A 26999-nucleotide genomic window follows, 5' to 3' on the forward strand; every position below is an offset into this window, starting at 1 on the left:
TCTATCTATCCATCTGTCCATCCATTTATCCATCTGTCCATCCATCTATCTGGTATTCATTGGATTGCTGCTGTTGTTTGGGAAGATGCTTTGCTTCGGATGGGATTTAACCCCTATTAGGTTATCACCTCCTCTTCTCTGGCACAGCCTCATTAGTGTACAACTCTTGAAGGCTGCCACAGCGCCAGATCACAAACTGGTGTAATCCACCTGCCCTTGGGAACTGACTCTCATTAGCCAGAGAATGTTCAAAGAAACTTCTCGCTTCCAACTGCAGCTCACCAAAAAGTTGTTTGTGGGGGATGAGAGAAGGGTTGTTAGGTGTATCCTCTCTTTTCTAACCCCCTTAACATTAAAAACATAAACTCACATGGTATGTTTTTTTCCTTTCTCCAAACAAATGTCCAGTGAAAATGTTTAAGGAGCCAATATAATGTCCTTCAAATGGCTTTTGTCACAAAAATTTTCTACATGTTGATAATTTCAGGTGGGAGGAATTGGTAGGGAAGGGGCTTTAGTCATCCAAAGAAGTGGGGCTTGTCTTCCAAAGATGAATAGAATTCTGAGGTGATGGGTCAGTATCTCTGATTCTGGATATATAATCCACATATTATGGTTTAACCTTCCTCCAGTGAGTTCCCTAGATTCTTTCCACTGGGCCCCAACTTTGTCTCTATTATAAGAAACACTTTTAACAGTAATATTAAAGCTTCAACCCTCCCCAACCCCAGCACTTTGAGCCCTGGGTGGTGTATTTAATGTTGAAAACCAGCATTTTGGCTGAAGGAAAGCAAACCTTTGAGAATTTGTTGTGATGGAAGGAGCATGGGCAGTTGTGACTGTTTTCTGTTTGACATAAATTTGTGCTTCTACCTTTGTGGTCTGGTCAGGTGTTTTGGACGGAGAGTTACTCCCTGTGGATTTATCACCTTCCTTTTCTCTGCCTGGTGAGCTGAAGCCTCATTAGAGGATGGCCCTCACTGTGGCGCCAAATCGAAATCAGAGGCAAACCTGAGGATGCCGGTGGGGCAAGGAGGGACGGTTCTGAGGAACTTTGGGCCCATCCCAGCACACTTTGTTGTTCCCCGTGCATTCTTGCAAGCTTACATGAAAATCCAACAGCAGGATGGTTGCCAGGCAGCAGATACTCTTGGTGACCTGAATAATGAGTTGACTCAAGTTCACTGTGACTCAAAAGCTGGCCATTTCAAGGAGCCATTTTCAATGCCTTGCTTTCTCTTTTTCTCTGTTTCTATGCATAATTTCCAATATGGCAAAAAAACCAAAGTGTGAGAAAGAGAGTCCCTTCTCAACACAATAATGAAATTATTAAAAGATGATAGAAAGCCCTCAGAAGATTGGGGGACAAAGAAAAACAGAATAGGCAGTATCATGGGAGAATACAGGGATGATGAAAGGGGCTTTTTGGAGGTCCTGGAATTCTGGGATCCTTTCTACCTCAGGAGCTATGGATGTGGCCAGGGGTGGGGGGTGGGGGGGTGGTGGTGTGGTAGCACTGAGCAGCACATCATCCTTGAACCCTTTCCAGTATTGTGGGACTTCTCGTGGCCCAAGAGACACTGATGAGCCCTTCACCTTAGCAGAGGGAGATCCCTAAAACTAGAGAAACTAGCGTCTAGGAGGTGGGAAGGTGGGCAAGCTCTGAAAGATGTTCCAAGGAAAATATTCTTATTTTTGTGCCACCTCTGAGAAGACATTATAAAGCCTGACCTCCCCCTCAGCTATTTCCCAAATCAGAGAGAGGAGTTATGGTGTTCCGTGAACCATAGGAGTTGGATAGCACTAACTCAGAAATAAGAGTTTTAGCTTCAATTCAGTCTTTTCTTCACCAAGCCCTTGTGAGTGCCTCCTGTGTGCATACGCTTAGGTGGAAACCCAGATGAGAGCAAGTTCCTCTGCGTGAGGAGCTCTGAGTCTGGGGGGGAGGCATGAAAACACGAGTGAGCCTGCCTGCATCTCGGCCAGAGACACACCCACAGGGTGAAACCAGCAATACATGAAGACACCTGCTGTCCCAGGCTCCCCTCCAGGGGCATCCCATGGGTTGAGAAGACACATCTTTCTGGCCACCACCACTTGATGCAAGCAGCTAGGGAGGCATTTTTTATAGGCTGAGCATACATCATTTTTCAGAAGTAAAGAGCACGTCTGGTTTTGGCAAGCTCGAAAGCTCCTCACCCTATTCTAAGCCAGATTCTCATTTGATGTAAATCTTTGGGAGAATCAAGTTGTAGCACTGTTTTGCATGGAGTGGGACTCTAGCCAGTCTTTCCCCAGAGTTACCCTAGGCTTAAATCTACTACATCATCTCCATGGCAACCAGAGGCCGGCCAGTGAACGCAGTTGCCTTCTAAATCCTCTCCTAGCTTCTCTTCCCGGCTCTGTCTTTTCTGTGATTAACAATGATCTCTGTCTTTGCTCTCACTCACTCACTCTCACATACCCACTGTCATTTTGTGCCTGCATTTTTTGTTGCAACTTCCCTTCCAATCTACTTTTTGAATCATCTATCCAATTAAAAAATGAAGATAGGTTACTCATTGCTTGACAGTGGAAATTGACCTGTTTAGACAAGACCAGCCTGATTTCAGTGGGCACAGAAGGCTTGGCAAGCCAAAATAGAATTTTCCTTCAAGTCTAGCCAGCCTAATTAATACATTGCTTGAGAATGCTGGCCAGCCAGACCAAATACGGTATTTCCAGTCATTTGGAGGTTCTACCTTACCGAATCACAGAAGTCACTTCAGCATCATTTACCCGTGTGTATGTGTATCTGTGTGAGTATTATTATACTTCTATATATTATAGAGTCATTGTCGTTTAACAGAAAGAAAAGGGCTTTGTAATCATACAGTTGAATCCACTACTCTGGCACTTACTAGCTGTATCACCATTGTTAATTTAACCTCTCTGGTCCTCTTTGTCCTCATCTGTAAAATGGGTATGACAGTACCTACCTCATGAGGTTGCGAATAGGAAATAATATCGTTTAAAAGTTCTTGGCACATACTAGATGCTCTGTACCACCTTAGTCCCCGTCCCCTCCCCAGTCCACGCCAAAGCATGTGTGTGTTTCTTTTCTTTTTTATCAATTTTTTTGATTAGTCTGCATGCTCTCAGCCTAGCAACACTCTTCTGTGTCTCTCCACCAGGGGGCACCCTCCTACCAGGGACCGAGCCCACAGTGGACACGGTGCCCGTGCAGCCCATCCCAGCCTACTGGTATTACGTAATAGCCGCCGGGGGCGCCGTGCTGGTGCTGGTCTCCATCGCGCTGGCCCTCCTGCTCCACTACCACCGCTTCCGCTATGCGGCCAAGAAGACCGAGCACTCCATCACCTACAAAACCTCCCACTACACCAACGGGGCCCCTCTGGCGGTGGAGCCTACCCTAAACATTAAGCTAGAGCAAGACCGAGGCTCCCACTGCTGAGGGCTGAAGCAAGGACAGCACCCAAAACAAACAAGAAAGACTGCAAACACGTTGCCTCGATTTTGCACTTTTTTCTCCTCGCTTAGTTTCTGTGTGAACTCTCAGACATCTGTCTCCCAGGTCCCCAAACCCTGTGCGTTTTTATCCATCCCAACCATTCTCCTTGGCTTCTTTATTTTTCTTCTTCTTACTTTATTGATTCCAAACCAACAACACCCAACTCTAATGCTGCATCTTGGATTATTAGAAGAGATACCACCCTAAGCACTTCACAACTCAAGGCTCAGCTGGTTTTGTTCCAGAGACTGGTCCCTTGTTTTTCCCCTTGCCTTATCCCATACCTCCTCTCGGTGGGCAGTCTGCCAGGAGACTTGATGGGAAACCTGGACCTGTGTGTCTGTACATAGTATACATTTGCGTGTGTGAATAGCTCTCTGTGTGTGGGTGTGTGAGAGTGTGTGGTTCATTGTGTGTGGGGGGGTATGTGAGTGTGTTCAGTGAGGGCCCCCTTTAACTCTTGTGTTACTTCTCCTGGGGTACATTTTACAAGAAAATAATATACTGTACTAGTTTTGTTTACTGGAGAAGAGATTGAAGCTTTTTGTTGCCTTATCTAGCTCTGGCTGGGTTTCTGTTGGCTATCATTATCATCTCCAGGTACCTAAAAAATAGAGGTCACGTGGAATGAAATGTGGACCTTCCTGTCCTTATCGCCACCCCCAACCCACCTGACCCAAGAGGAAGGTTCCCCCAATGGACTCAGACATGACCCCCTTGTTATGTCTCCTGGTGTCTTTGAGTAACAGGATAACAGCCATTGGGTGCAGACGGAACCATCTCTATTTCCAGCCCTGAAGCAAATCTGTCTCATGTTGCCTTATAAAAGAGAATCTCATAATGAATGTTTAGCTTTTATTGGTTAAGTCCAATCTTGGAATAAGTCATAGAGAATAACAAATCTGAGAATGATGTAGAAAAATCAGCAGTCTGTTTACGTCGAGAGCAGGAGAGGACGGAGGAGAAAGGACTGAAATGTCTTTTAAAATCTCCTCACCCTGGGGGTTCATTGGGCCCAACTTGGGATGGGGTTGAGTAAGAAGGTCAAATACCATATTCCTTGGTATTGTATTGATCATTATAATAGCATCTGTAAAATATGGAAAAAAAGAGATCATTTGCTTTCCTTTCATGGGTTAATGTGTGCCTGAATCTATAGCCACTCAAATCTAAAGGTGTCCACCTGACTTACTTAAATATTATGAGAAAATAGAAAGTAATCATTTTTTAAATGTACCAGTGTGCTACCCCTTAAAGCATTAGTGACATCTGGCAAATACACCCTAGCAGGCTGGCCTGACATATCCAGATGTTGCTGCATTGTAAGAAAGAAGGTATAATGAAGATAAATCCATTGCTGCCCATTTGTCCTCTCTGAGCAACACAGGGAAAGGGATATTAGAGAGAAATTGCCTAATGATACTGTACAAAAGATGGATTAAATAATGAAGTCAGTTTCATTGATAGAAAATGTGTATTTTAACAAGATTCTCAGTGTACGGAGGCTCAGCCTTGGGGGCATTTATGTCTCATCTTCCTGCCAGGTTCTCACTGGGGAAGTGTAAGATTCTCTCCGAAGATGGTTGCCTGGGCTGAAAGCCTCCAGGTAACCTCTGAGAACAAAATACTAGTGATTTTTTTTTTTTTTTTTTGGCTTCTTGGGAGAGAGAGACTTTTAGCATTCTTTCAGCATATCCAGATATGTCCCTTCAGCACACACACTCACTTTCACATCTGGTTTGTTTCATCCTCCCGAAAGGACGGTGCTCTCCCACTCTTATTCTATTTCAAAGAGCTACTCTGACTCAACCACAGCAGCCCTGCCAAGAAAAGACGAAAGGCTAGAGAGCAGGAGCCACCTTGAGATTTCTAGAAGTCGCCTACCCCAGCAGAAGATGGAGAGAGAGGCTGGGCGGGGGAGGATTCTATGTTACGACTTCCCTGCCAGGTCACTAAGGGCTTTTTGTCTCAGGTGTGCTAACATCCACGTCCAGTTGTGTGTTTGGGACCAGGCATCACCTTGAAATGATTGGCATCCTGTAGATGCCCCCCAGAAGTAACACCTGGAAAATCCAGCCAGTGTAGCAACTGGCTGAGTTACCACATACCCTTAAGGGTTTCCCTTCTTTAAAAGAAGATGACAACAACTTCAGTGAACTTGCTGCATCTTTATCTGAGGCCCCATGTGGAGAAAACACATCATCTTTATGTACATGCCATAGCTGAAAGTTCGGGACTGCTCAAGTCTTAAGTGAATCCCATGCTACATTTCAGCTGGGCATGTCACTGTCTCTCTCTTTTCTCCTCTCCTCTCCTTCCTCCTTCCTCCTCTCTTCTCTCTCCCTCATTTTCCCTCTCTCCTCCTTCTTCCCTTTCCCCTTTTCTCCTTCTCCCTCTCCCTCTTCCTGTCCCTCTCCCTCTTCCTTTCTCTCCTTCCTGCTCTGTGCCCCAGCAACGTATTAGGCAGGTACTATGCTAAAAGGGCAGTTCTGTAGAAATGTCATGCCTTGCAGCTTTGAAAAGCAAAATTCTGTATTACATGGAGAGAGGGAAGTGTCACCCTCTTTTAGGAAAAATACCTGGGCAGGTGAATGCATGCATGCATGTGTTAAAGAATTGCTTCTCAGAAGACAAAGATGTGATAGCAGCTATTAAAATATAAATGAATGAATGAATGAATCCAAGGCCTCGCTCAGGCTGGTAAAGCTTCTCGCCTTAGTAGAGGTTTCACGTCAATACCTCCAGGAGGGGACCCCTTGTCTCTGAGGCAACATTCCCTTCCTTGATATTATATTAGGAATTGTTATCACCTAATTAGTGGCAGAGGCAGAAAAAGGGGGAAAAATAATAGCATTGACAAACCATGATGCTGAAAATAAAGTAAAATTGCCCTTTTCCTTGTCCCACATTTTTGGGATTAAAGCCAAAATTGAATAGGAAATCCAGTAATATGTCTGAGGTTGATACCCCATCTTTAAAAAGACTCTGTCTTTAAAATGAACTGGCAGGCAAACAAACACCTACGTAATCAAAAATTACCAAAGAACAACAATGAAACAAGAAAACTTCAAGATTTTTACTTCCTATTCTTACCCACTCTGTCTGTAACTGTGACACCCCTTGCATTGCTCAGTTGCCTGTGTGTCAAAATAACTTGTGGACGTTGGAAACTATTTGAAAATGTGTTGTGTGGAATGTAATAAAATGATGATATTTTTATACAAACATCTGGGTTTTTTTTCCCCCCTTTGTCTGTGAGAACAAAGTTGAAATGTAGGATTTGAACAAATTGATGTTTCCAAAGTTTACACATCACCTTCTGAGCTACAGGGCGTTTCTGTGGGAGGTAGGTGGGTTTTCTCCTTGAGGCTGAATGCCAGCTTTTCCTTCTTTTATTTTTATTACTGCTTATTAGGAGTTTATCCAATTTGTACAGCTGAGCCAAGTTTTATGATTGGTGTGGTATTTTGCAGAAGTTGCTAAGTGCTAAATTGCTAAATGTGATTCCACAAAATTTCTCTTGATGGCAAATCTCTGGAGATGGGCCTCTACTTTCAAAGGCCCCAGTGGGAGTGGGACCACCTAAGCTGAATCATGTACTCAGCTCTACTGAGAGAGATAGCTTCCTTTGGAGAAGAAATGGCGACATCATAACCCTCACCTACCAAATTATTACTTCCATGGGGACATTGGTCTCCAGTTTATGAGTACTTTGCCAGACAAAATGGAAACTTGTAGCCATGTTCAGTACTCAGATATTCTAGACTTCATTTTTTAGCAAGTAATGAAGATAATCATGATTACCGTGAACCTGGAATGATCAGGGTGAAATGTTTATAAAAGGAACACTCTATAAAAACTCTGAGGAGAGGGATTGGGGAAACTTACTCAAAAAGCCAGAGCTTGTCTGACAAGCCTTTTTTTTTTTTTTTTTTTTTGGTCCTTCTCTTTGGATTGTTTAGTGATCTAGTTATATAAAATATTTTTACCAGAAGGAGATTAGAAAAAAATCTAGAAAAAGACAACTTCCCAGCTGTTCAGGGTTTCTAGGTTGTGGTCAACAAGAGGTTACAGAAGCATTTTCCAAATAACCCACCCATGAGGATGTATTAGGAACATTCTGTCAACCCAGGAGCCTTCCTAGGGGCTCTGGGCACTATCCCTGAAGGTCCTGAGGAAAAGAACATGTCCAGAAGACCCTATTTCTGCCAGAGCCCTGCCTTTCTTCCTATCCAATCTAGATCCCAGGAGGAGCACTTGTAAAACTTGTCCAAGTGGTGCTAGAAGGAGACGGACTTCTGGCTTCAGATCTTGCTGGAAGCCCCATCAGTACGGATGGTTCGGCATAGATGTTACTATCTGTCCTCTGCAGAATTGAGTAGAATGCCCATGACTAGAGCATTGTTGGTTCATGTAATGACAAGCATAATTACCCATTTTGTCTGAATAACATTGGGCTTTCCTTAATGCCATTTGTTCCCATTATTAAAGGATGAAATGGAAGCTTCACAAAAGTAGTTACTTCAAGCAAAGACCCAGGCTCAGTCAACACTTTCCTGAATTGACCTGGGACCAAATTTGCCAAGCCATTGGTAGTCCCTGCTTGGTGCAAATGATTAATGCACTTGGCCGCTAACCAAAGTGTTGAAGGTTGGAGTCCACCTAGAGACACCTTGGAAGAAAGACCTAATGATCTACTTTCGAAAAATCAGCCATTGAAAACCCTGGGGAGCACAGCTCTTCTCTGACATACACGGGGTCTCTATGAGTCGGAATCAACTCAACAGCAACTGGTGCTGGTATGCTTTGTTAGCATGACTTTTTATTGGGGCCACATTTGGGAATTTCATCATTGCTTTTCCCACCTTGGTTTTAGTCCTATGGCTTATTTTAAGAGTACTCCACTACAGGGTCACTATGAGTTGGAATCAACTCGACAGCAACCAATTTTTTTTTTCTGGCTCCTTCAGGACAAAGACTGTTGGGACTCCAGTGTTAGACACTGAATGCAGCACTGGTAGCAGTAATCATTCCTCAGTGTAGTATTTCAGATGTACCCAAGCATAAATGCTACAGAAATTGTGTTTCTAGGGATCATAAATACCAGGTATCAAGGCCCAGTATGGTCTATTTCTGCTCCTACCAGGTCCTTTCTGGTGGTTTGAATGTGTGTACTTGCTTCAACCACTGCTCTCCTAGCCAAGATAACAGAAGCCCAGGCAACCTGATGTGGCCCCGTGTTTGTTTTTCTCACTCACCCTACAGTTGTTTCGCAAAAGCCTTGTGGCCTTTCTGTAATCTGTGATGAAAAAGAGTTTCAATCTTAAGTTTTGATTTGGCTGCATTGTGGGCCACACATCAGAGAAACTGCAGATCTGTAGGTGTGGGCTTGTTTTTTCTCTTTAATTGTGCAGATCACTGGGACTCTCACAGCTGTAATTTGCCTTTCATCCACTTCAGTGATGCCCAAAGAAAACACAAAACAAATCCAACCACAGAAAAAGGAGGGGAGAGGGGAGCACCAGCTAATGGTCTCACAATAAGCAGGGGAGAGAATCACCTATATAAATAAATTAAAATTTAGGAATCATGTAAGATTTAATTAAGCCTTACATAGATCAGGTGCACTGGGATAGGTATACAGGTTAGATGCAATCAGAAATCCACACTGTTAGAAGCTTCAGCCAGAGTACCTATGCATGCGCCGACTGCTTGGAGGAGGTTCGTTTGGCCCTACATCTAAGCACTGAAGATACATGAGATTTGGGAACTCACCAAAGAGCAAAACTACATTTACCATGGTGTGGAACAATGGAGAATCTAAGTGTTTCAGGGCAACCAGCAGAAGCTTCTCTTACCCTAAACCCAATGGGCAGGAGATTCAAAAACATTCTCCTCTCTTCTGGGCAAAGTCATTGTTCTTGGGCTGACCTCTGACATCCAAAAACACTGAAATAAAGTTCCAGAGGCATTGGACCAAGAAATAGGAAAGGTCATTTGAAGGGTCAGCAACAGAGGTGCTGAAGGCAGGACTGGGTGTGGGGTGGACGAACGTCTTTTCTTAGGGCTTATTTCCACAGTGGTTTTTTTTTTTTTTTTTTTTGTGCTTTAGGTGAAAGTTTACAACAAAAAATTAGTTTCTCATTCAAAAATTGATACACAAATTGTTTTGTGGCATTGGTTGTAATCCCCGCGTCGTGTCTCCATAGTGGTTACAGATACTGAAAGAGGTGGTTGTGAGAAATTTTAGGATAGTAACTGGCTGGGTTTCTTTATTTTCTTAACTCAGAAGCTATACATGACTACATCCTCAAAAAGTGCAACTAATACAGAAAAAGCAGAAATCCACCTTACTCTTGACCAATTCCTTTCTCCTTGCTGGAGATAACCAGGAAAGACGGTTCGAGATAAATATTGTCAGGCTATTTTTTTTTTACTTTACAAACACATATGTCCATGTAGAATTATGTAGTTTGGTTTGGCTTGTGTTTTGGGTTTTTTTGTTTGTCTGTTTTTGCGTACATGGTATCACAGTGTTTGCTCATTTTGTTGGACGACTTGCTTCTTTTCATTTGACAGTTCTTGACAGTACTTCAGTACATGCAGATCTATCCCATCCTTTTTAGCTGTTGCGTAGCATTCCATATTGTATTGATGTACTATAGTTTATTCACTTCTCCCCTATTGGTGGGCATTCAGGTTTTGTCTACATTTTTTACTACTGTAAACAATTCTACAATGAACATCCTTGAATTTGCCTCTATGTGTATATGTTTCTCTAGGACTGAATTTCCAGATCAGATAGTGTGATAGTATGTCTGTTTTCATTTTAATAAATGATTCAAACAGCTGAGTTTTACTTTTTAAAATGAATCTATCTCCATTGGGGAGGGTAATAGAGACTAATAGATATCCAGGATTATATCCCCCACAATATTTGCACAAACGACATAATCTCTGTGACTATTTCTCTTTCTCTAAAATAGATGTGGTGCTGGCAAGGGAAGGCTCTGGGCAGTTTTAGCTGAAGGGAATTTTAATCTCAAGGAGGGTTTCTGCAGGATTTTTTTTTTTTTTAACCATTGCCGGTTTGTGGAGAGGCCTGGCTGTACATGGCAATGCACCCGCGCTGTGGCAGGTGTGGCACAGTAGTTAATTCTATCCCTGGGTTCAGTTAGCAGAGTCCTGTTCTCCATGATTAATGAGTTCCACTTGGTTTCTTCAAAGAGTGATTGTGCTGTGCCTTGCTGTTATTTATTTATGTTTTCTACTAAAAAATTCATGTAAAAAACATCCTTTAAGGTCAGTGCACAGTATTGTGCTGCAGACTAAAATATTCCAGCAGCCACAGGTAGGCCCACATGCTAAGAGAAAGCTTCAAATCCTTGGGGCCTTGTAAGCCAGGCCCCCGACACAGGCCCTGAGAGGAGCAGGCCTTCCAGGTGAAAGGAGGCATCCAGCTTTCTTCAGAAGAGGTTCCAGCTCTTGTCCCCAGAGGAAAGGCACCAGGAGGCGAGGTTGTTTTCTAGTGAGATGTTTATATATGTAGGCAAAGCTACTAGCCCCAAATGGCTTCTGCAAGGAGTGGTGGGTGGAAGAGAAGCCAAGGGACCTGTTAGTCAGAAACACCATTCCTTCCAAGAGCACTGCTCTGATTTCTATTGTACGTTAAGACGAAAGGGTCATAATAATGTGACTTTGACTCGGAGCATGGTGGATAGCGTCCATGGCCACATATGTGCTTTGTGGGCTTTCTCTGACCTGCCAGAAATCCAAAACTGCTGCCTCATGGGCAGGTGGCTTCGGTGTATAATTTTGGATGGCTCTGGAAAGAAAGCAGCACGAGTGTGAGGTCTGGGTGGACTAAGACATTTCAGCACACTCACGCGTGCCTTGTTTTGCCTTCTTTGTGTAATTGTGCAAAATTGAACCCTTTTAATATCATCAGCTAAGATTCCCAAAAGCAAAAGCTCTGATCCAGAATTGGAATGATATTATACCATGTCTTGCCTTTCAACGATAGCAGTTTCTTTCTCAGGCAGCAGGACTTATTAACAAAAGGCCTGGACTTGAGTTCTCTGCAGCTTGTTAGAGAGCAGGCATCTCCAGTAATGATGGAGGTGCAGAGAAAGCTTTGAGCAGGAGGTGGCTTTGACCAAGTCCTATCCTCAGCCGCCTGCTGCTTAGTGAGGCTTCATTCTAGTGCAGTCTGTTAAAAACGCATTTTGTCCTTTTGTGTTTCCTTACTGCCACCAAGGGGCTAGAAGAGAGGTATAAGGACAGTGAAGGCTGGTGTGGGCTTGCCTGTTGCTTCCGAGAGCAGTCCTGACAGCTGTTACTGAGGGTGGGAAGATAGTCATTAGGACCTGGTTGGGGCTGGCATGGGTGTGTCAAAGAGCCCCAGAGGTGCTTCATTAGCCCCAGCCAACTGTAAACCAAAATGTGCACTCAGTACTAATGGTGTTCGTGTGAAGCCACAACATCATCATCACTTTCTGGCTCTGCAGCTCCTGATAGGGCCACCATCCCACCCCTGTTTCCCTAAGGAAGACATGGTCTGCAACCATCTGCCTTTGGGCCAAGTATTGTTCATCTTCAACCCCTAACCTCCTCTTTCCACGTCTTCCACCTTTCCTGGGGGCCCCTTTTCTTCTCCTGTGGCCCTCAGCATCCTTACACTTTCTCTGCCCTCCCAAAGCCTTCTTTCAGAAAAATGCAGGTCAGATTTCATCACACAAAGATCTAGGCAGGTTTCGTTGGCTACTTTCTCCAAGTACTTGGCATTCTTATAGGAGACTAAACCTTAACCAGGGAAATTATTCTATTATGGTATAATTTCTGTCCTCAGTCACCAGTAAGCTACTGAAAGAAATCATCTCTTGAATGAACAGAAAGAGGTACCTTTTTGGCACCTCCAAAGTCTTATCACAAAGTCATTCGTTCTTGTGTTCTGAAAAAGCACCAGCTTTTAAGTTTAGCCAGTTCTCCTGGTGCAATACAAGTGAGTTCTCTTGGTGAGACTCAGAGAATATTTTTCAAGGACCTTCAAAACTATGAGGGACAACCTTTAAGAAGACATCATTTCTTACACTGGAAGTGGATGCAGTTTTGTTTCTTTGACTTCCTCTTCTTAACTTGACCCAGATTGTACCAAACCACGCCACCTGAGTGACATGTCTTAATAGACATGCGTACCTCGTCTTGACATTTGGGAGTGGAGGACCGAAGAAGTGCCGAAGCTCACTGGGAAAAACTCCCTGAAATGTAAAGAAATAAAACTATTTTCCTACCATCTCAATAACAAATAATGCAGAAGGAAGGGAAAAAAATACAAAAAACTTGTTCCCTGATGTTTTCTGTGTTTTTCCCATCTTCATACCCTAATAGATACACACATACACGTTGCTGTCGAGTCCATTCTAACTCATAGTAACTGTAACAGAAGGTTTGGAAGAAAAAAAAAAAAACTATAAAGAGACTTTTTTGTTGTTGTTGGCCTATGTACCTACAGAGATGGAGAATGTCTCTGATTTTTCAAATACCTAAGATTAAAAAAAAAAGATTCCAGAATTTTCGACCGTCAGTGCTGCTGGGTTTTCTAGCCCTCACAACTGTGAAACTTATCTTTATAGTTAAACATTTCTCTGGCTGCATTTTTCTTATTTTCACGCCATTGCTGGGGCTTAATGGAGCCATTCTAGCCTCAGCTGCTCATCCGCCTCCACACATGAAAATATTATTAGGTCATTTCACAGCCTTCTTGTTTGCAGTCAGTATTTCCAATCCTTTTTAGTCTTTCCTCCTAGTTATTCAACTAAAAATAATAGAAAATTATGACTAAATTCAAGATCAAACTCTTCCAATAATCTCAAACCAAGCCCCTTTTTCTCTTCCAGCTTGAAACCATTTGAAAAACTCCAAAAATATTTTTTCATGACCTTACATAGATTTGGCTGTAGCCCAAGAGATAAAAACCCATGATAAAGGATCTTCTGGTAGTGTTCCTAAACTCAAGCCAAACCCAGCAAGGTATAAATGGCTCTCAAGTAGCCTAACTTTCTAAAGGAGATTTGGCAAAGTTAAGATCAACATCTGAACTTTTGGCTTCTTATTGCAACTGGGGACAAACAAACTGAATTAGAAAAATTAAGTACATGTGTCAGGGTGAGGGGCCTTCATTCAATACTATATGTTAAACTGAATTAAACACTTTGAAGAGCCAAGAAATATATCCTTAGTCCTTCGTTATTTCTCATTATTTGGGTCTCAGTGTTGAATTTTCTGCTGGGATCAAAGCAAAATGGCTGAGAGAAATTTTCTGAAGGCTACTCCCATCTGAACAATCAGTGATTTAGCTGGCTCAGGGGGTTCAGGAGGAGCCCTGGTGGCAAAGTGGTTAAACGCTTGGCTACTAACCAGAAGGTCAGCGGTTCAGATCCACCAGCCACTCCATGGTAGAAAGATGTGGCAGTCTACTTCCTTAAGAATTACAGCCTTGGAAACCCAGTGGTGAAGTTCTACCCTCTCCTATAGGGTCGCTGTGAGTCAGAATCGACTCAGTGGCAGTGGGTTTGATTTTTTTGTTTTTGTTTTTTTTGGTTTGTTTGTTTGTTTAGAGGGTTCAGGAACTTGGAATCAAATTCAGCAAAGGGTCTAAGTGGCCAAGAACTTCTCTCAAATAAACTACAGGCCACCCCTGAACAAGGTGTCGAAAATCTGTGGTGTACTCTCAGTTCTACTGCTGATTTCTTCAATGACTCACTGCATTTTTTTAATCCTCCTTCCTCAATTCCTTCATCTTTTAAATAAAAGTGATGACGCCTGGTACCTGTGAAAATGAATGACTGCAATGATCTCCTGTGTGTAAGAGGTTCTTAGATCCTTGCTTTAAAGGCTGGTTGAAGTTGGGTAGATTAAGTGAACTTGTTAAGGCTGGCTTTTCAGGAGGTTTTATCAGTCCTACCTCAGTTAAGGTGGACAGTTAAAACTTGGGGCACAATTTAGACACTTTTTCGGTTCCTGTATTACCAGTTAGCAGGACTGTTTCCTAAGCAAAACTAGCAAGTATTGAAAACATGGAACCTCATCTCTTCCCTTTACCTGCCCTTTTCATTGTCTTCTCTTTCCATGCCCACCTTAAGATGGATGACTTCTGGGAGCTACCACTTCCTGAATAGGACACCTGGGGTGAAGAATGAGGCAGTGAGCAATGTGTGGCAACAGCGTCCTCTCACGTAGAAGTCACCATTTCCACCTCACTACAGCAGCCCTCTCAGATAACCCTCATCAGAAAGATCTTTACACCTTTTCTCAGTCGCTTTCCGTAAAGGCTATAGAATTTTCCAGCAGGAATGAACTTCAGAGATTACACAGGAGCAAACTGAGCCTCAGGGAGGTTCAATGACCTGCCCAAGCTCTTACAACTAGGATGAGTAGTATAACCCAGATAAGAAGTAGGCACCATGCTCCCAATCCAACCAAACCAAACCAGTCACCGTCAAGTCAATTCCAACTCCTGGCAACTCCACGTGTTTCAGAGTAGAATTGCACTCCATAGGGTTTTCAATGGCTGTGATCTTTCTGAAGTAGATCACCAGAACTTTCTCCGGAGGCACCACTGGGTGAATTTGAACCTCCAAACTTCCAGTTAGTAGCTGAGCGCTTAACCATTTGCGCCACCCAGGAGCTCTGCTCCCAGTGCTGCTTTTGTCCCGTGCTGCTCCCTTCAGAGTGAAACTGACATCACAGGGTCCTTAGAGTGTCTCTGCTATGCATCCTGATGGCAAACCTGTCATCAGCTTCAACCAGGCCTCCTATTCCACTGCTCAGAGTTGACATGGAAGGGACTCTTCAAAGACAACTAACCCAAGTCAGCATCCTGAAATGATCTCTGTGAAAGTGACCCAGGGACTGACTGTCTTAAATCATTTACGGAAAAGTAGTCAGTAGTTTTGGGCAGAAGTCTCACTCTCCTAGCAATCTTGTGACGCTCCCTTTACAATGTAGAAAGTAAGCAGAACAATGTCAAGGCCAATACACTCAGTGCAGTCTACGGCATAGCGGATGGGGTGAAAGTGCGGTTGCAATTTTTCTGTAAGAAGCTACAGAAAGGCAAACTAATGACGGAATGCTAACCCCAAAGACTCTTAATTAAAGAGAAAGAAAACAAGGGAGAGAGGAAAGATACGGAATGTGTGTGTGAGAGAGAGAGAAGATAGAGAGAGAGAGAGAAAATGAATGAGAAGGACTGTGAGAGAGAGGGCATTCTGGTTTGAGACCTAAATCACACTCAGTGGGGAATTTCCCGGCTGCAGGTTGAAAGTGTCTCCCCTGAATAGCATGTGTGGTCTTACAACACCAGGCCGTGTTCCAGACCCCTCAGGGAGAAACGTATTTCATTGGAGTCGTTTTGGTTTGTGACTGGGTGTCGCTGTTTACTGTCTGTGCTGTAGTGTTGCAATTTACTTACAAGGCACTAGAGAATACGTGACTCTTCTAGGATGGGAGAGTTCCTGGAACAGTCCAGTGGATTTGAATAACTAGCCAGTATGGGTCTCTCACTCTGAAAAATCAGGACAATAGGAAATGTTGTCCTGAATCACTCTTCACCATGTACCTAACCCATCTCTTAATAATGCCAAGGGAAGGAACACCTGAGAAAGCAATGGGGCTTGTCACCTGGAGATTTTTACTCAATATGAAAACGACCGGGTTTTGTTGAGTTTTTGTTTTGTTTTAAGTTGCAGCTACTCGGCCACACTTGATTACTCAAACTCTGTTAACCTCCCTTCCAGTTACTCATTAGTTCACCAGTTTCTCTCACTGGTTTTTCTGCAGCAGCTGCTAAAGAGACCTGACACCCACCTAGGGAAAAATAGGGTAGAAGATTGGTGGCCAGGCAGGGCAATCACTTTGAACTCTTTGGTGGGTCTGATAAAAATGAATACAAACAAAAAGCTGAGAGATCAGTGCATGGGTAAAAAGGCTCAGTTGACACATTTGAAACCATTCCTATCAAACAAACAGATAAAGAATATAGGACTCTCCCAACCCTCACCTTGCAGAAGCCTCAATTTCAACACATCCCACTCCCAAGTTTTCCTTCCTGGCAATGGCCTGGCCCAATTTGCCCCATACCTTTCATGTCCCACTACCTGGTGGTGCAGTGGCTAAGAGCTCGGCTGCTAACCCAAAGGTTGGCAGTTCAAATCCACCAGCTGCTCCTTGGAAACCCTATGGGGCAGTTCTACTCTGTCCTATAGGGTCGCTGTGAGTTGGAATCGACTAAACAGCAGCAGGGTTTTTGTTTTTGTTTTTTTTCATGCCCCATACTCCTGTAGCATTGACGTTCCCACCATAAATGGTCTGCTTTCTCTCATGCTACTTTAACACAAATGAATCTTTGTTCCCCAACCAAATAGAAGCGCCTTGATGGTAGGGACCTTGTTCCATACATCTTATTTCCCAAAGTCCTCAGTATGATTCCTGGGTACCTAGTAAGCCCTCTTATAAATGATGGCTGGCTGGTTGCTTGCTTGCTTGCTTCCTTAATTAAGACTTTCCTTTGAAGACCAATATAAATTAACTTTCTCTTTCTGAGTAATGCCTACCATGGAAAATGTGAAGCCCCAAATTTTAGATCACTACATTTTCACACTCACACAGTTCCCACCAAAATGGTGAGCCAGTGATGCAGACAAACAGCCAGAGAGTACACATCCGGCCAGTTAGGATCCAAGACAAGGCAGTCCCTTTCTTCTGTTAGAATGGGGTAGTAGTGATATGGTGGTAGTTGCAATATTCTGCCCACAACAGAAGAACTTGTAGCCACACTTGGGAATCTCCTCTGGCCCTAATACAATACTGAGAGTCAGACTTCAGGCTTTGGAGTCAGACTGACCTGAGATTACATCCACATAGGGGCCCAGAAGAAAACGGGGTCATGTGTGTGCAAAAGTTAAAAGTGCAAGTCCTGTGGGTGGTAAGATCCATTCGTGATCTGTGTTCTCCTAGAGGTGTGGCCCATCCCTGTCTGCCTCCTCCATCTCACAAACACACCCATCCACTAAAACGAAGTCCTGGGAGGTCCTCTTCAAGTTTTTCTCTATTAAAAGAAATTAAAAACAAAATTCTAAGTCTGTGCTCCTCACATTCTCCTGCTATCTTCTCTCACTTCTCCAGCTGGGTCTCCCATCCTGTAGTGCCATTTCCCCTTCCCAGGGAGGTGCTGCTTGAGCTCCCCACTCAGCACTTCTCCCTCCTGCCCCAAGGAAGGGCTAGTACCTTTCCTCCTGGATTTCCTCTTGGCAGCTGCCCTGCCTTGCCTTGTCTTTGCTAGAACTGCAAGGACCTAGTGGAGAACCAGATTCTTCCTGCCAGCATCCTGAGGAAACAAGCTGAAGTTTATCTACTGGACTCAACAGGAAAGGAAAGTGACCATGAAGGGCAAAGAGGCTTTTGAGAGAGAAAGCTCTGAATCAAACACAGATATCAGAAATATTAGACAGGGAACCAGAGAAAATTCCTATCAAAGTAAATTGCTTTTTGTACAAATGTTCCCTTTATTTGGGTTTTCCCCAGCATGCCATTCTTTCTTTAAGCCTTGGTGAACAGATGTGCTTTGAAAAATGTTGACTGATTTGTCCTTTTTTTGACCCCTTTCCACTCACCCAAACTGCTGGGAGCAGTAATCATATAAAGAGCCCAAGTCAACCCACTGAAGTGTTCTTCTTCACCTTAAGTAGCTTTTGATTCTCCAGGTGCAGAAATCTCAGCCACATCTGGGCAACAGATTTCATAGAACATTATAACCTGACCAGTTCTTAAGAAGTCATCTCATCCAGTTCTCTGCCTGCAGATAAGAAAGCAACAGAGGTCCCAGAGACAGGAGGCTGTGATCTCCCAGGTCAAGATGTTCTCATAGTTATAACCATCCTTCTACCGTTCTTCCAAGATCCACCTCTTTCCAGTCCATGATCAATAGTGTCCTAAGAGTTCCTCCCTGAGGGTATGAGATGGAGCAGGGTGGCATTCTAACCTCCAAGAATTCATCACATCCTTGGCAGGGACCAAATCCCTAAAAGCAAGAACAGGATTTGGCCCAAAATCCACTGACAGGAGCCCCACAGTTCTCCTCCCGTGCTGATTCATATATTCTTACCCAGTGTTTCGCATCTTTTAACCGTGAAGGTGTTAAGACATGTGAGCATCCCATAAAAATGATTAATTATTGGAAATGTGACAGTTTTCTCCCATCTTCTTTTTTTTTCTCTAAGGTTAAAAAAGAGCTCTGGGTTGACTTTCACAAACTTGATTTGATCCCTATGAGAGACACCACCTGGCTCTTGTTGATTCATGCTCATGTCTTCATTCCAAGGAAACAGCCTGCTTTGTAGGGACCTGGACAATAATACAAGGGATGGGAATCGAAGTGGGGAAGCTGGCGTGGCTTGCAGGCGCCAGTTGCTGTGCTGTAAACACGCCAGGAACAGACTGGATTTATGGAGGAATGGTGCCACATGGCATGTGGTAGACAGGGCCAGGGTCCTTCCAAGTGGGGTCTTGGCACGTTATTTTGTGCATCCCTTACTAGCAACTAAGGGGATGAGAATGTGCTTGAGAGCTTTGGCCAGGAACGAGAAAGACTTCTAATATGATTAAAACTGCCGCCTTTAGGAAAAGACTGGATTTCAAGTCTGGCAGTGACAAATGGAGGCTTAGTTGAGGTCACAGTCAAGCAGATCTTCCCGGAATGTAGTGCTCATGAGGGAGAAGCTCAGGTCCATCTGAAGTTCTTTTTCCTCTTGTATGATACTACACTTTTTGAGTTTTGGGCTTTAAACTTTGATTTTTTGTTGTTGTTCTCTTTTACTGCTATGTGACACTAGTTGCAATACCTATAATGTGACAGCACCCTCCCCCTTTCCACCCTGGGTTTCCCGTGTCCATCCAACCGGCTCCTGTCCCTTTCTGCCTTCTCATCCTACTTTCAGACAGGAGCCTCCCATTTGGTCTCATGTATCTACTTGAACTAAAAAGCACACTCTTCATGAGTATTATTTTATGTTTTATAGTCCAGTCTAATCTTTGTCTGAAGAGTGGGCTTCAGAAATGGTTTTAGTTCTGGGTTAACGGAGCATCCAGGGGCCGTGGCTTCGGGGATTCCTCTAGTCTCAGTCAGACCATTAAGTCTGGTCTTTTTACGTGAATTTGAGTTCTGCACCACACTTTTCTCCTGCTCCGTCAGGGACTCTCTGTTGTGTTCCCTTTCAGGGCGGTCATTTTAGGATATCAATTTATACTGCTGAACTCACAGTTATTCACCTGACCTTGGGTTGAACAAAACTCCTAAAGAGCTGCATACATTCACTGGGGCCAACTTGAGCTGAATGCCTGGACAGCCATAATTAACTTGTGAGATAGGAAGAAATGATAAGATCCTGCTCTTCAGCACATGTTTGATTCCATTTTTTAATGTGTTTTACCCTTTCAGACAGGTAATATTCACTGACTCTGATTTCTATAAGATGGGCAGCATAGTGAATAGAGAGACCTGTGTTATCCCAAAAAAATATCATAAAAAAAGAGACAGATAGACAGTGATAATACTGGAGAACATTCAGAGTAAATTAACTTAGCTTTCTTCAAGCCTGGACTAGTCAGACTGGATGCCCATGTTCGATCTATTCTAAACCATGAAGCCAATAGGAAAAATAGGCTGGGGGAGAAAGACGAAAGATATTAGCTCAGATATGTGGAGGTGGACAGGCATTTTTTTTTTTTTTTTCCAGTTCTACTCCTACATTAAAACATGTAATGATGAAATGTGGCTTCCTTAAATTACTGTACATTTATTTGCAACCAAGAGGAAAAAGACTCTGTACTTTGTGTCCACGTAGTTGCATGCATATGAGAAGGTGACCTGTGCTATACACTAAATGGGCATCACAGTAATGGCAACTGATGATGGGCATAGATGCTGTTGAGGTGCCTTAGATAAAACCCATTGGTGAAGAATAATAATCATTATAAAGACACAACTTAGCACTAAAGACCTGGCTTTTCTTATTGTTTCTGTTCTTCTGGTTGTTATTAGAAATAAAAACAGGTCCCTTGAAGGGGCAATGATCCAATAATGTATACATTAAATGATCTAGAAGCTGATGGTGATTCTCTATCTGTCCACCATACTCAGGAGCCAGCCTCAAGAAGATTGCATCTCTGCCTTTTAACCATGATGATAGGACTTTTTATGACTTGGTTTGTTTGTTTTCTTTTTTCATTTTAGTGGACATCCCAGAAATACACGGGAGAGGGGGCTATGATGAGGAAATTGATGGTGAGTATTGCTATGATTTAGCAGGTAATCATGAAATTCAAGTTTGGTTATAAAGACATCAGAATTTAGAGCTAGCAGTCAGAAATATAAGTGAAAAGAGTCTAGAGGGAAATGAAGAAACCATGAGTTACTCTGTAAGGTCAAATTTAGAGATTTAGAAAGTTTATTGAGTTAGCTCTGCCTAATCTGAAACAGGTCCCCTACTTTGGGCAAACTTCTACATTGATGGCCAAATCTAGATAAACCCTTTAAAAGTAGAAGAACTCCTCCATCGATGTTGCTGCTTGAACCCTTTGACCTCCTCCCAAAAAGAGCCTGAGTAAATGAGTGTAACTTGAATATTCTTCCAGGCCTGCTGTGGTTTCCAGTTCCCTGGCTTTGAGGAACCTTTCTCACACTATCCAACACCCCAAGTTGGGGCTCATTGCAAGATTTAGGTTTCTTTCCCACACTGCCCATCTTGTATTTTTGTATTTATTCCAAATTATATTTTTCTACTTCAAATTCACATACTTCAAGAAGCTGGAGCAACAGCCCTAACCTGAGGGCCGCTGAGAAAACATGTAGATATAATTTCCTTCCTCAGCTCAGAGCAGCACAGGTCTCTGAGTGCCAGAGTTGATCTCCAAGAGACTCAACAGCAAGACTCCAAGCAAAGAACAGCTTTCGCACAAGATTGATGCGTTTAAAAGAACAGTTTATAGAGCAGCTGCTTTTAACCTGACCTTAATCAAAAACTTTGAGTGTAGTTATAGAAACTAGAGTGACTAACCCAAACAGCACCTTGCTAACTGAATGCAGACTCTCCCTGCAAAACCCAGTCCAACGCTCCTTTTATGGGCAGAGCTGCATGACTGACCTACATGGAGAGGCTGCAGTAGATCAAGCAGCAGAAACACTGCTATGTGATGGAAAGAGCAAGGGATGAGGAGGATGCAGAAAGCCTGAGTCCTGACCCTACTTTCCCAGCTTGCTCACTCTGTGATCTTGAGTCACTATCTACTTGCCTAATTTCTTTAAACCCCAGTTTTCCTCATCTATTAAAAAAATATACTATTGGCCTGCCTTCTTTGTGGGATTATTGGGAGCTCCCAATAAATGAGCTGTGGATATGTGGCCATGCCTTGGCCACACTACAGAAATGTAAGGGAAGATGTATGTCAAGCGAGGCCTGGTGGCCAGAAAGCACCAGCTGCCTGCATGGCCAGGAATGCTAAATTGGGGAACCCATCATGGGACAATAGTCAGCCTGTCCTTTGATTTAACTTGAATCAGTTAGAAGTGAGGGATGAGGAGGCAAAGAAAGAAGGGTGCCTAGAACACAGGGTCATCCAGGTGCTCAAAGGCACTGGGAAGGGTCTGTTAAAATCTGAGCTTATCTAGTATCAGTCAAATTATTTAAATATTAGATAGATAGATGGATGGATGGATAGATAGATGCCATTGAATCAGCTTTGACTCATGATAACCTTATGTACAACATAATGAAACATTGCCTGGTCCTGGGTCATCCTCATGATCACCAGCAGGTTGGAGTCCATCTTTGTGGCTATTGTGCCAGTCCATCTCACCGAGGGTCTCTCACACCCATGTTGGCCCTCTATTTCGGTAAATGTTATGTCTTCCTCTGCCGATTGATCCCTCCTGATGTCATGTCTAAGCAAGTGAGTTGGACAGTGTTCTGTTGAGATTCATACAATTTTCACTGGCTAAGTTTTAGAGGTAGAGCACAAGGCCTTTCTTCCTAGTCTATCTTAGTCTGGAAGTTCTGCTGAAACCTGTCCACCATAAGTGACCCTGCTGCTTTTTGAAAGACTGGTGGGATAGCTTCCAGCATCACAGCAACATGCAAGCCACCACAGTACAAACAAATTGACAGACAGGTGGTAGATCAAATACTTGTGTGGTACTTGTTATGTGCCAGATACCATTCCAAGCACTTTACAAATATTAATTCATTTAATCCTCCTTGCAACCCAATGAGGTAGATATTATTAGTATCTCCATTTTATCAAAGAGAGAACTGAGGCAAAGAAAGGTGAAATAACTTGCCCATGGCTGCACAGTAAAGATGTGGTAGGACTAGGATTTGAACCCAATCTAGTTCCTGAGTTCTTGTGCTCTGAGGAGCTCCTAAAGTGGGCTGGGAGGGGCTTAGGCAACAGCTTCACCTTGAAATAGTCAGCACCTGCAATCTTATGTGTGTTTTGAATCATAGATGAGTACGAGGTGGATTGGAGCAACTCTTCTTCCCCAACCTCAGGGTCTGGTGTCTCCTCGTCCGACAAAGAAAAGAGCTGGCTGTACACCCTGGACCCCATCCTCATCACCATCATCGCCATGAGCTCACTGGGTGTGCTCCTGGGGGCCACCTGTGCCGGGCTCCTGCTCTACTGCACGTGCTCCTACTCCGGCCTGAACTCACGCAGCTGCACCACGCTGGAGAACTACAACTTCGAGCTCTATGACGGCCTCAAGCACAAGGTCAAAATGAACCACCAGAAGTGCTGCTCCGAGGCATGACGGATTACACCCGAATCACATCTGACATTTCATTCCAGCAAGACAGGCTGGTGAAGATTAGATTTTTTTTTCCTTTGGGAACGGAATGCCATAATCTCGGTCAAACTGATCCCGAATACCGAAGGTGTGGACAAGACAGGCAGGCAAGTCGAAGGAAGGGGGGAGACACAGCCCACGCAGGGGATCACTGCTCACCAAGGACCGCGGTGGCTGAGTCACTGCAGCGACGGGGCTGTGCTCTCTGCTGGGACAAAGACAGGAGCTCATCTCTTTGGGGTCACAGTTCTATTTTGTTTGTGTGTTTGTTATTATTCTATTTTATTTTCTTTGGTCTGTGAGCAACTCAAAGAGGCAGAACAGGATAATGACCTTTGCAGTGGTCGGAGCTGAGTGTTGATGTTGTTCTCCGCTTTCTCTTTCTAATCAACACTTGAAAAGCTAAGGGTGTTTTCGGCCTTTCCATCTTTAGAAATAAAACACAAACAAAGCTGTCCAGCTTATCCCAGGCTCTGGGCATCTCAGACCTTTGGGGATTTGCTGTAGTGGAGGTTCTGCCAGCCATCCCTACAAGCTGCCGTTGCCAGTCCTAGCATTTAAGTAGGATGTTGTTGCCTTTAACTTTTTTTATCCAGGGGAAAATTGCCATTCTAGAGTCAGCATAAACAGCTCTTTCTTATATGGGATTCAAAACAAACCAGAAAGGAAACTTCACAACACAATCCAGAGACACACCTCCATGTTAGAAGCAGACAAGCCTTAAAGTGCTTTGTGAATAGGAGCCATTCATTCAGTCTAGACCCAGAGTTTGTGGCCATGGGGAAGCTTTCCTTGTGGGGGCTCTGGTGGTGGTTTTGCCTTTTCTGTTCCCTTCCCCTTATTCTCCTAAAACACACACAACACACTACGCATTTGTCAGATCTCTTGTTGTCAGTTGCTGTCAAGTTGATTCCAACTCATGGCAACCCCATGTGTGCAGAGTAGAACTGCTCCATAGGGTTTTCCAGGCTGTGACCTTTTGGCTAGTAGTCCAGCACTTAGCCATCTGCACCACCCGGGGACTCCTGTGAGGGCTCTAAACCCTAGGAAATAGCGTTGTTTGATATTCTCAGAGGCCGGGCAGGGAAAATACAGGCTCTCAGTGTGTTTTCTCCACCAGTGACATGTTGTACCTGGTGACCCTGGGTGGAAGGAAGAGCAGTGGAGAGGGAAACAGAAGCCCAGCTCTGTGACCGTGTGATGGCAAAGGCTGGGCAGCCTGTGCAGACAGACATTTTGATGAATAAGTCTCTCTGACAGGCTAGTAAACACTGATTTCCCCTTTGGGTTACAGCCACCACCTCAGCTTTTCATGAGAGTCAGAGCAAAGATATATACGAACTGATTCCAACCAGAAGTCTGCAAGTACTTGGGACCAAAATGCTAACAACGCTGCTTCAACCCCAGAGAGACTTAGGTTCTTACACGCACACACACGCACACACGCACACACACGCATACACATGCACGCACGCACATGCACACGCATGCACGCACACACACACCAATTTATGTGTTTTTTATTAAGTGCCTTGAAAAATGAAGAAAAATGTATTTTCCCCGCTGTAGAAATCAACGAATATCATACAAGTTAAGGCATTCCTCCTTCCCTCCCCCAAATGGCTCCACTCCCAGTCCCCCTAACTCTCTGCTGATCCTACTAATGGAATGTGCCCTGCTACCCAAGTGGCAGGCATAGCTCTAGATGACTCTCAACTGCTCCAAAAAGGGAGGCATCAGGAATAGAAGGAGACTGTGAAGGAGAAGATTGTCTGCATCAAGATCTAAATCTTGATTTCATATTAACGCATAAGGATTGCCTGTGTGCTGGAATTACATTTGAAACCCAATCACTATGCCCAGCTTACCGTGGATCAGTGGTAAACTGTCAGACCATTTTTGCTGCTATGGTCACACACAATTTCATTGTCTCATACCTAGTGAAAGGGGAAGGGTGAATGGGACTGGCTGGTTCCTTTAAATGTTAACTTATGGAAATGATAGTTCAAATGGTAATGTCACAGGGTTTTGTATGCAGAGAGGGAGAGTTCATATCGACAGGTATTTATTCATATGTGTGTGTGTCTTTACGGCCTTTGAGTTCTCTGTATCTACTGTGTATGTGAATGGTCAGGTGGGACTCAGTGGTGTTATTGTGACTTTGACCTAGGGCCTGAGTATACTGCTGATTTTGGCACTCATTGGCACAATGGTAGTTAGAGGTGAGAAGTAAGGTTGTCAAGTCCAAGGGCTTAGCTGTAGGCCTTCCCTGAGCTGAGCATGCAGAAGGAAGTTTTTAATTAGCTCACCCTCCCATGCAGTTCAGTGTTCAGGAAGCTGGCAAGTCCTAGGGATTTCCAGAAGTCTCCTGCAAAAGAAGAGAAGTTTGAAAGCCTACTCTTGGGGTCTTGCCGCTCTTATGCCCAGTGGGCCATTTCACAATTCCCCAAAGACCAGTCCTGTTTGAGGCCTGCAGTTCACCCCTAAGTTATGTACAACTCAGCCTCCATTCCCCTAAACGTCCTATATCCTTATTCACCACTGGTTGATCAGAGACCCTGAACAGAAGCATGCTACCCAGGGCTACATGTAGATACCTCACCAAGGCTGGAGGCTGGCATGTTGTCAGGCAGAAAGAAAGACAGCTGTGCAAATCATAACTTGGCCAGGGCACACCTTGGTGCATTTGTTACCTTTATCTGCGAGTAGGCTAGCTGACCGGGCTTCTCGAGTAGTCCCCTTTGGGAAACCCAATTCACAGTATTGATCTCCTTTTTGCCTTGTACTGAATAACACGTTACCTCCATGCTCTCCCTTACTAGGCAGTTAACAGGGCCACAGGGTTGCTTTCTCTCTTTGGTGGGGATGGGAAGTTGACAGGGACCAGGGGCCAAGGGATGAGTATGAATGACAACAAGGGAAAAAGTTAAACTGTTACACGTAAGGTTAACTTTTCCAGAGTTTACAGTTACAGGTATTTGACCATTCACTGGCTGAGCCAGATCATGGGAACTTGAGAGCTTTTACTGTGATGCATCAGTGTAAAAAATAAACAAACAACAATGTCAAACTGTGTTTATATGATTTGTATAAAGCCTTTTTAAGATTACTATTTAAATAAACATTATACCATAGATATTTTTCTGCATTTTCTTTATTGGAGACAAAGATTTGACACTAGGGTGACCAAACCATTAGAGTTTGCCTAAGACTTTCCTGGTTTTAGCACTGAAAGTCCTGCATCCTAGGAAACCCCTCAGTCCCAGGTAAACTAGGGTGGTTGGTCACTCTCTTGGGGCAGTGATTCTCAGGACGTTCACGTGGAATTAATAGGTTGATTGGCTGGTTGGTTTTTTATAAAATGAAAACGTTATGGGGGTAGGTGGTGGGCTACCTGGTCGGGTGGACTACTTTAACTCAAAATCTTAGTTGGCGGATTTCCAAGACTGTGATCCCTGCAAACACTCCTTTTCTCTAGATGTGGCCAATCGCCTGCTTCTTTATATTCTTTCCTGCTCAAAGTCTTAATAATCAATAGCTCTAGCGATTTCAGTGTTTTTGATGGTGCTTCTTAGAGCATAGGAGCCCTGG

At 43.8% G+C, this 26999-nt stretch overlaps 1 protein-coding gene across 2 annotated transcripts in view; it reads left to right on the top strand.

Moving 5' to 3' along the window:
• The window catches only part of NRP2 (neuropilin 2), a 126193-nt gene extending 101174 nt beyond the window's left edge, over positions 1-25019 (top strand). Inside the window, exons 16-17 of one of the 2 annotated variants that reach the window (XM_004378255.2) lie at positions 20799-20849; positions 23068-25019. In XM_004378255.2, coding sequence (XP_004378312.1) covers positions 20799-20849; positions 23068-23372 — 356 coding nt within the window. In that variant the 3' untranslated portion in view covers positions 23373-25019. Of the gene's footprint in view, positions 1-3173; positions 4170-20798; positions 20850-23067 lie in introns of those variants that run through there. The other variant, XM_004378259.2, reaches the window with a different exon arrangement.
• Positions 25020-26999: the final 1980 nt, after the last annotated feature.

Source organism: Trichechus manatus, unplaced genomic scaffold, assembly GCF_000243295.1.
Source record: "Trichechus manatus latirostris isolate Lorelei unplaced genomic scaffold, TriManLat1.0 scaffold00056, whole genome shotgun sequence".
NCBI classification, from domain to species: domain Eukaryota; kingdom Metazoa; phylum Chordata; class Mammalia; order Sirenia; family Trichechidae; genus Trichechus; species Trichechus manatus.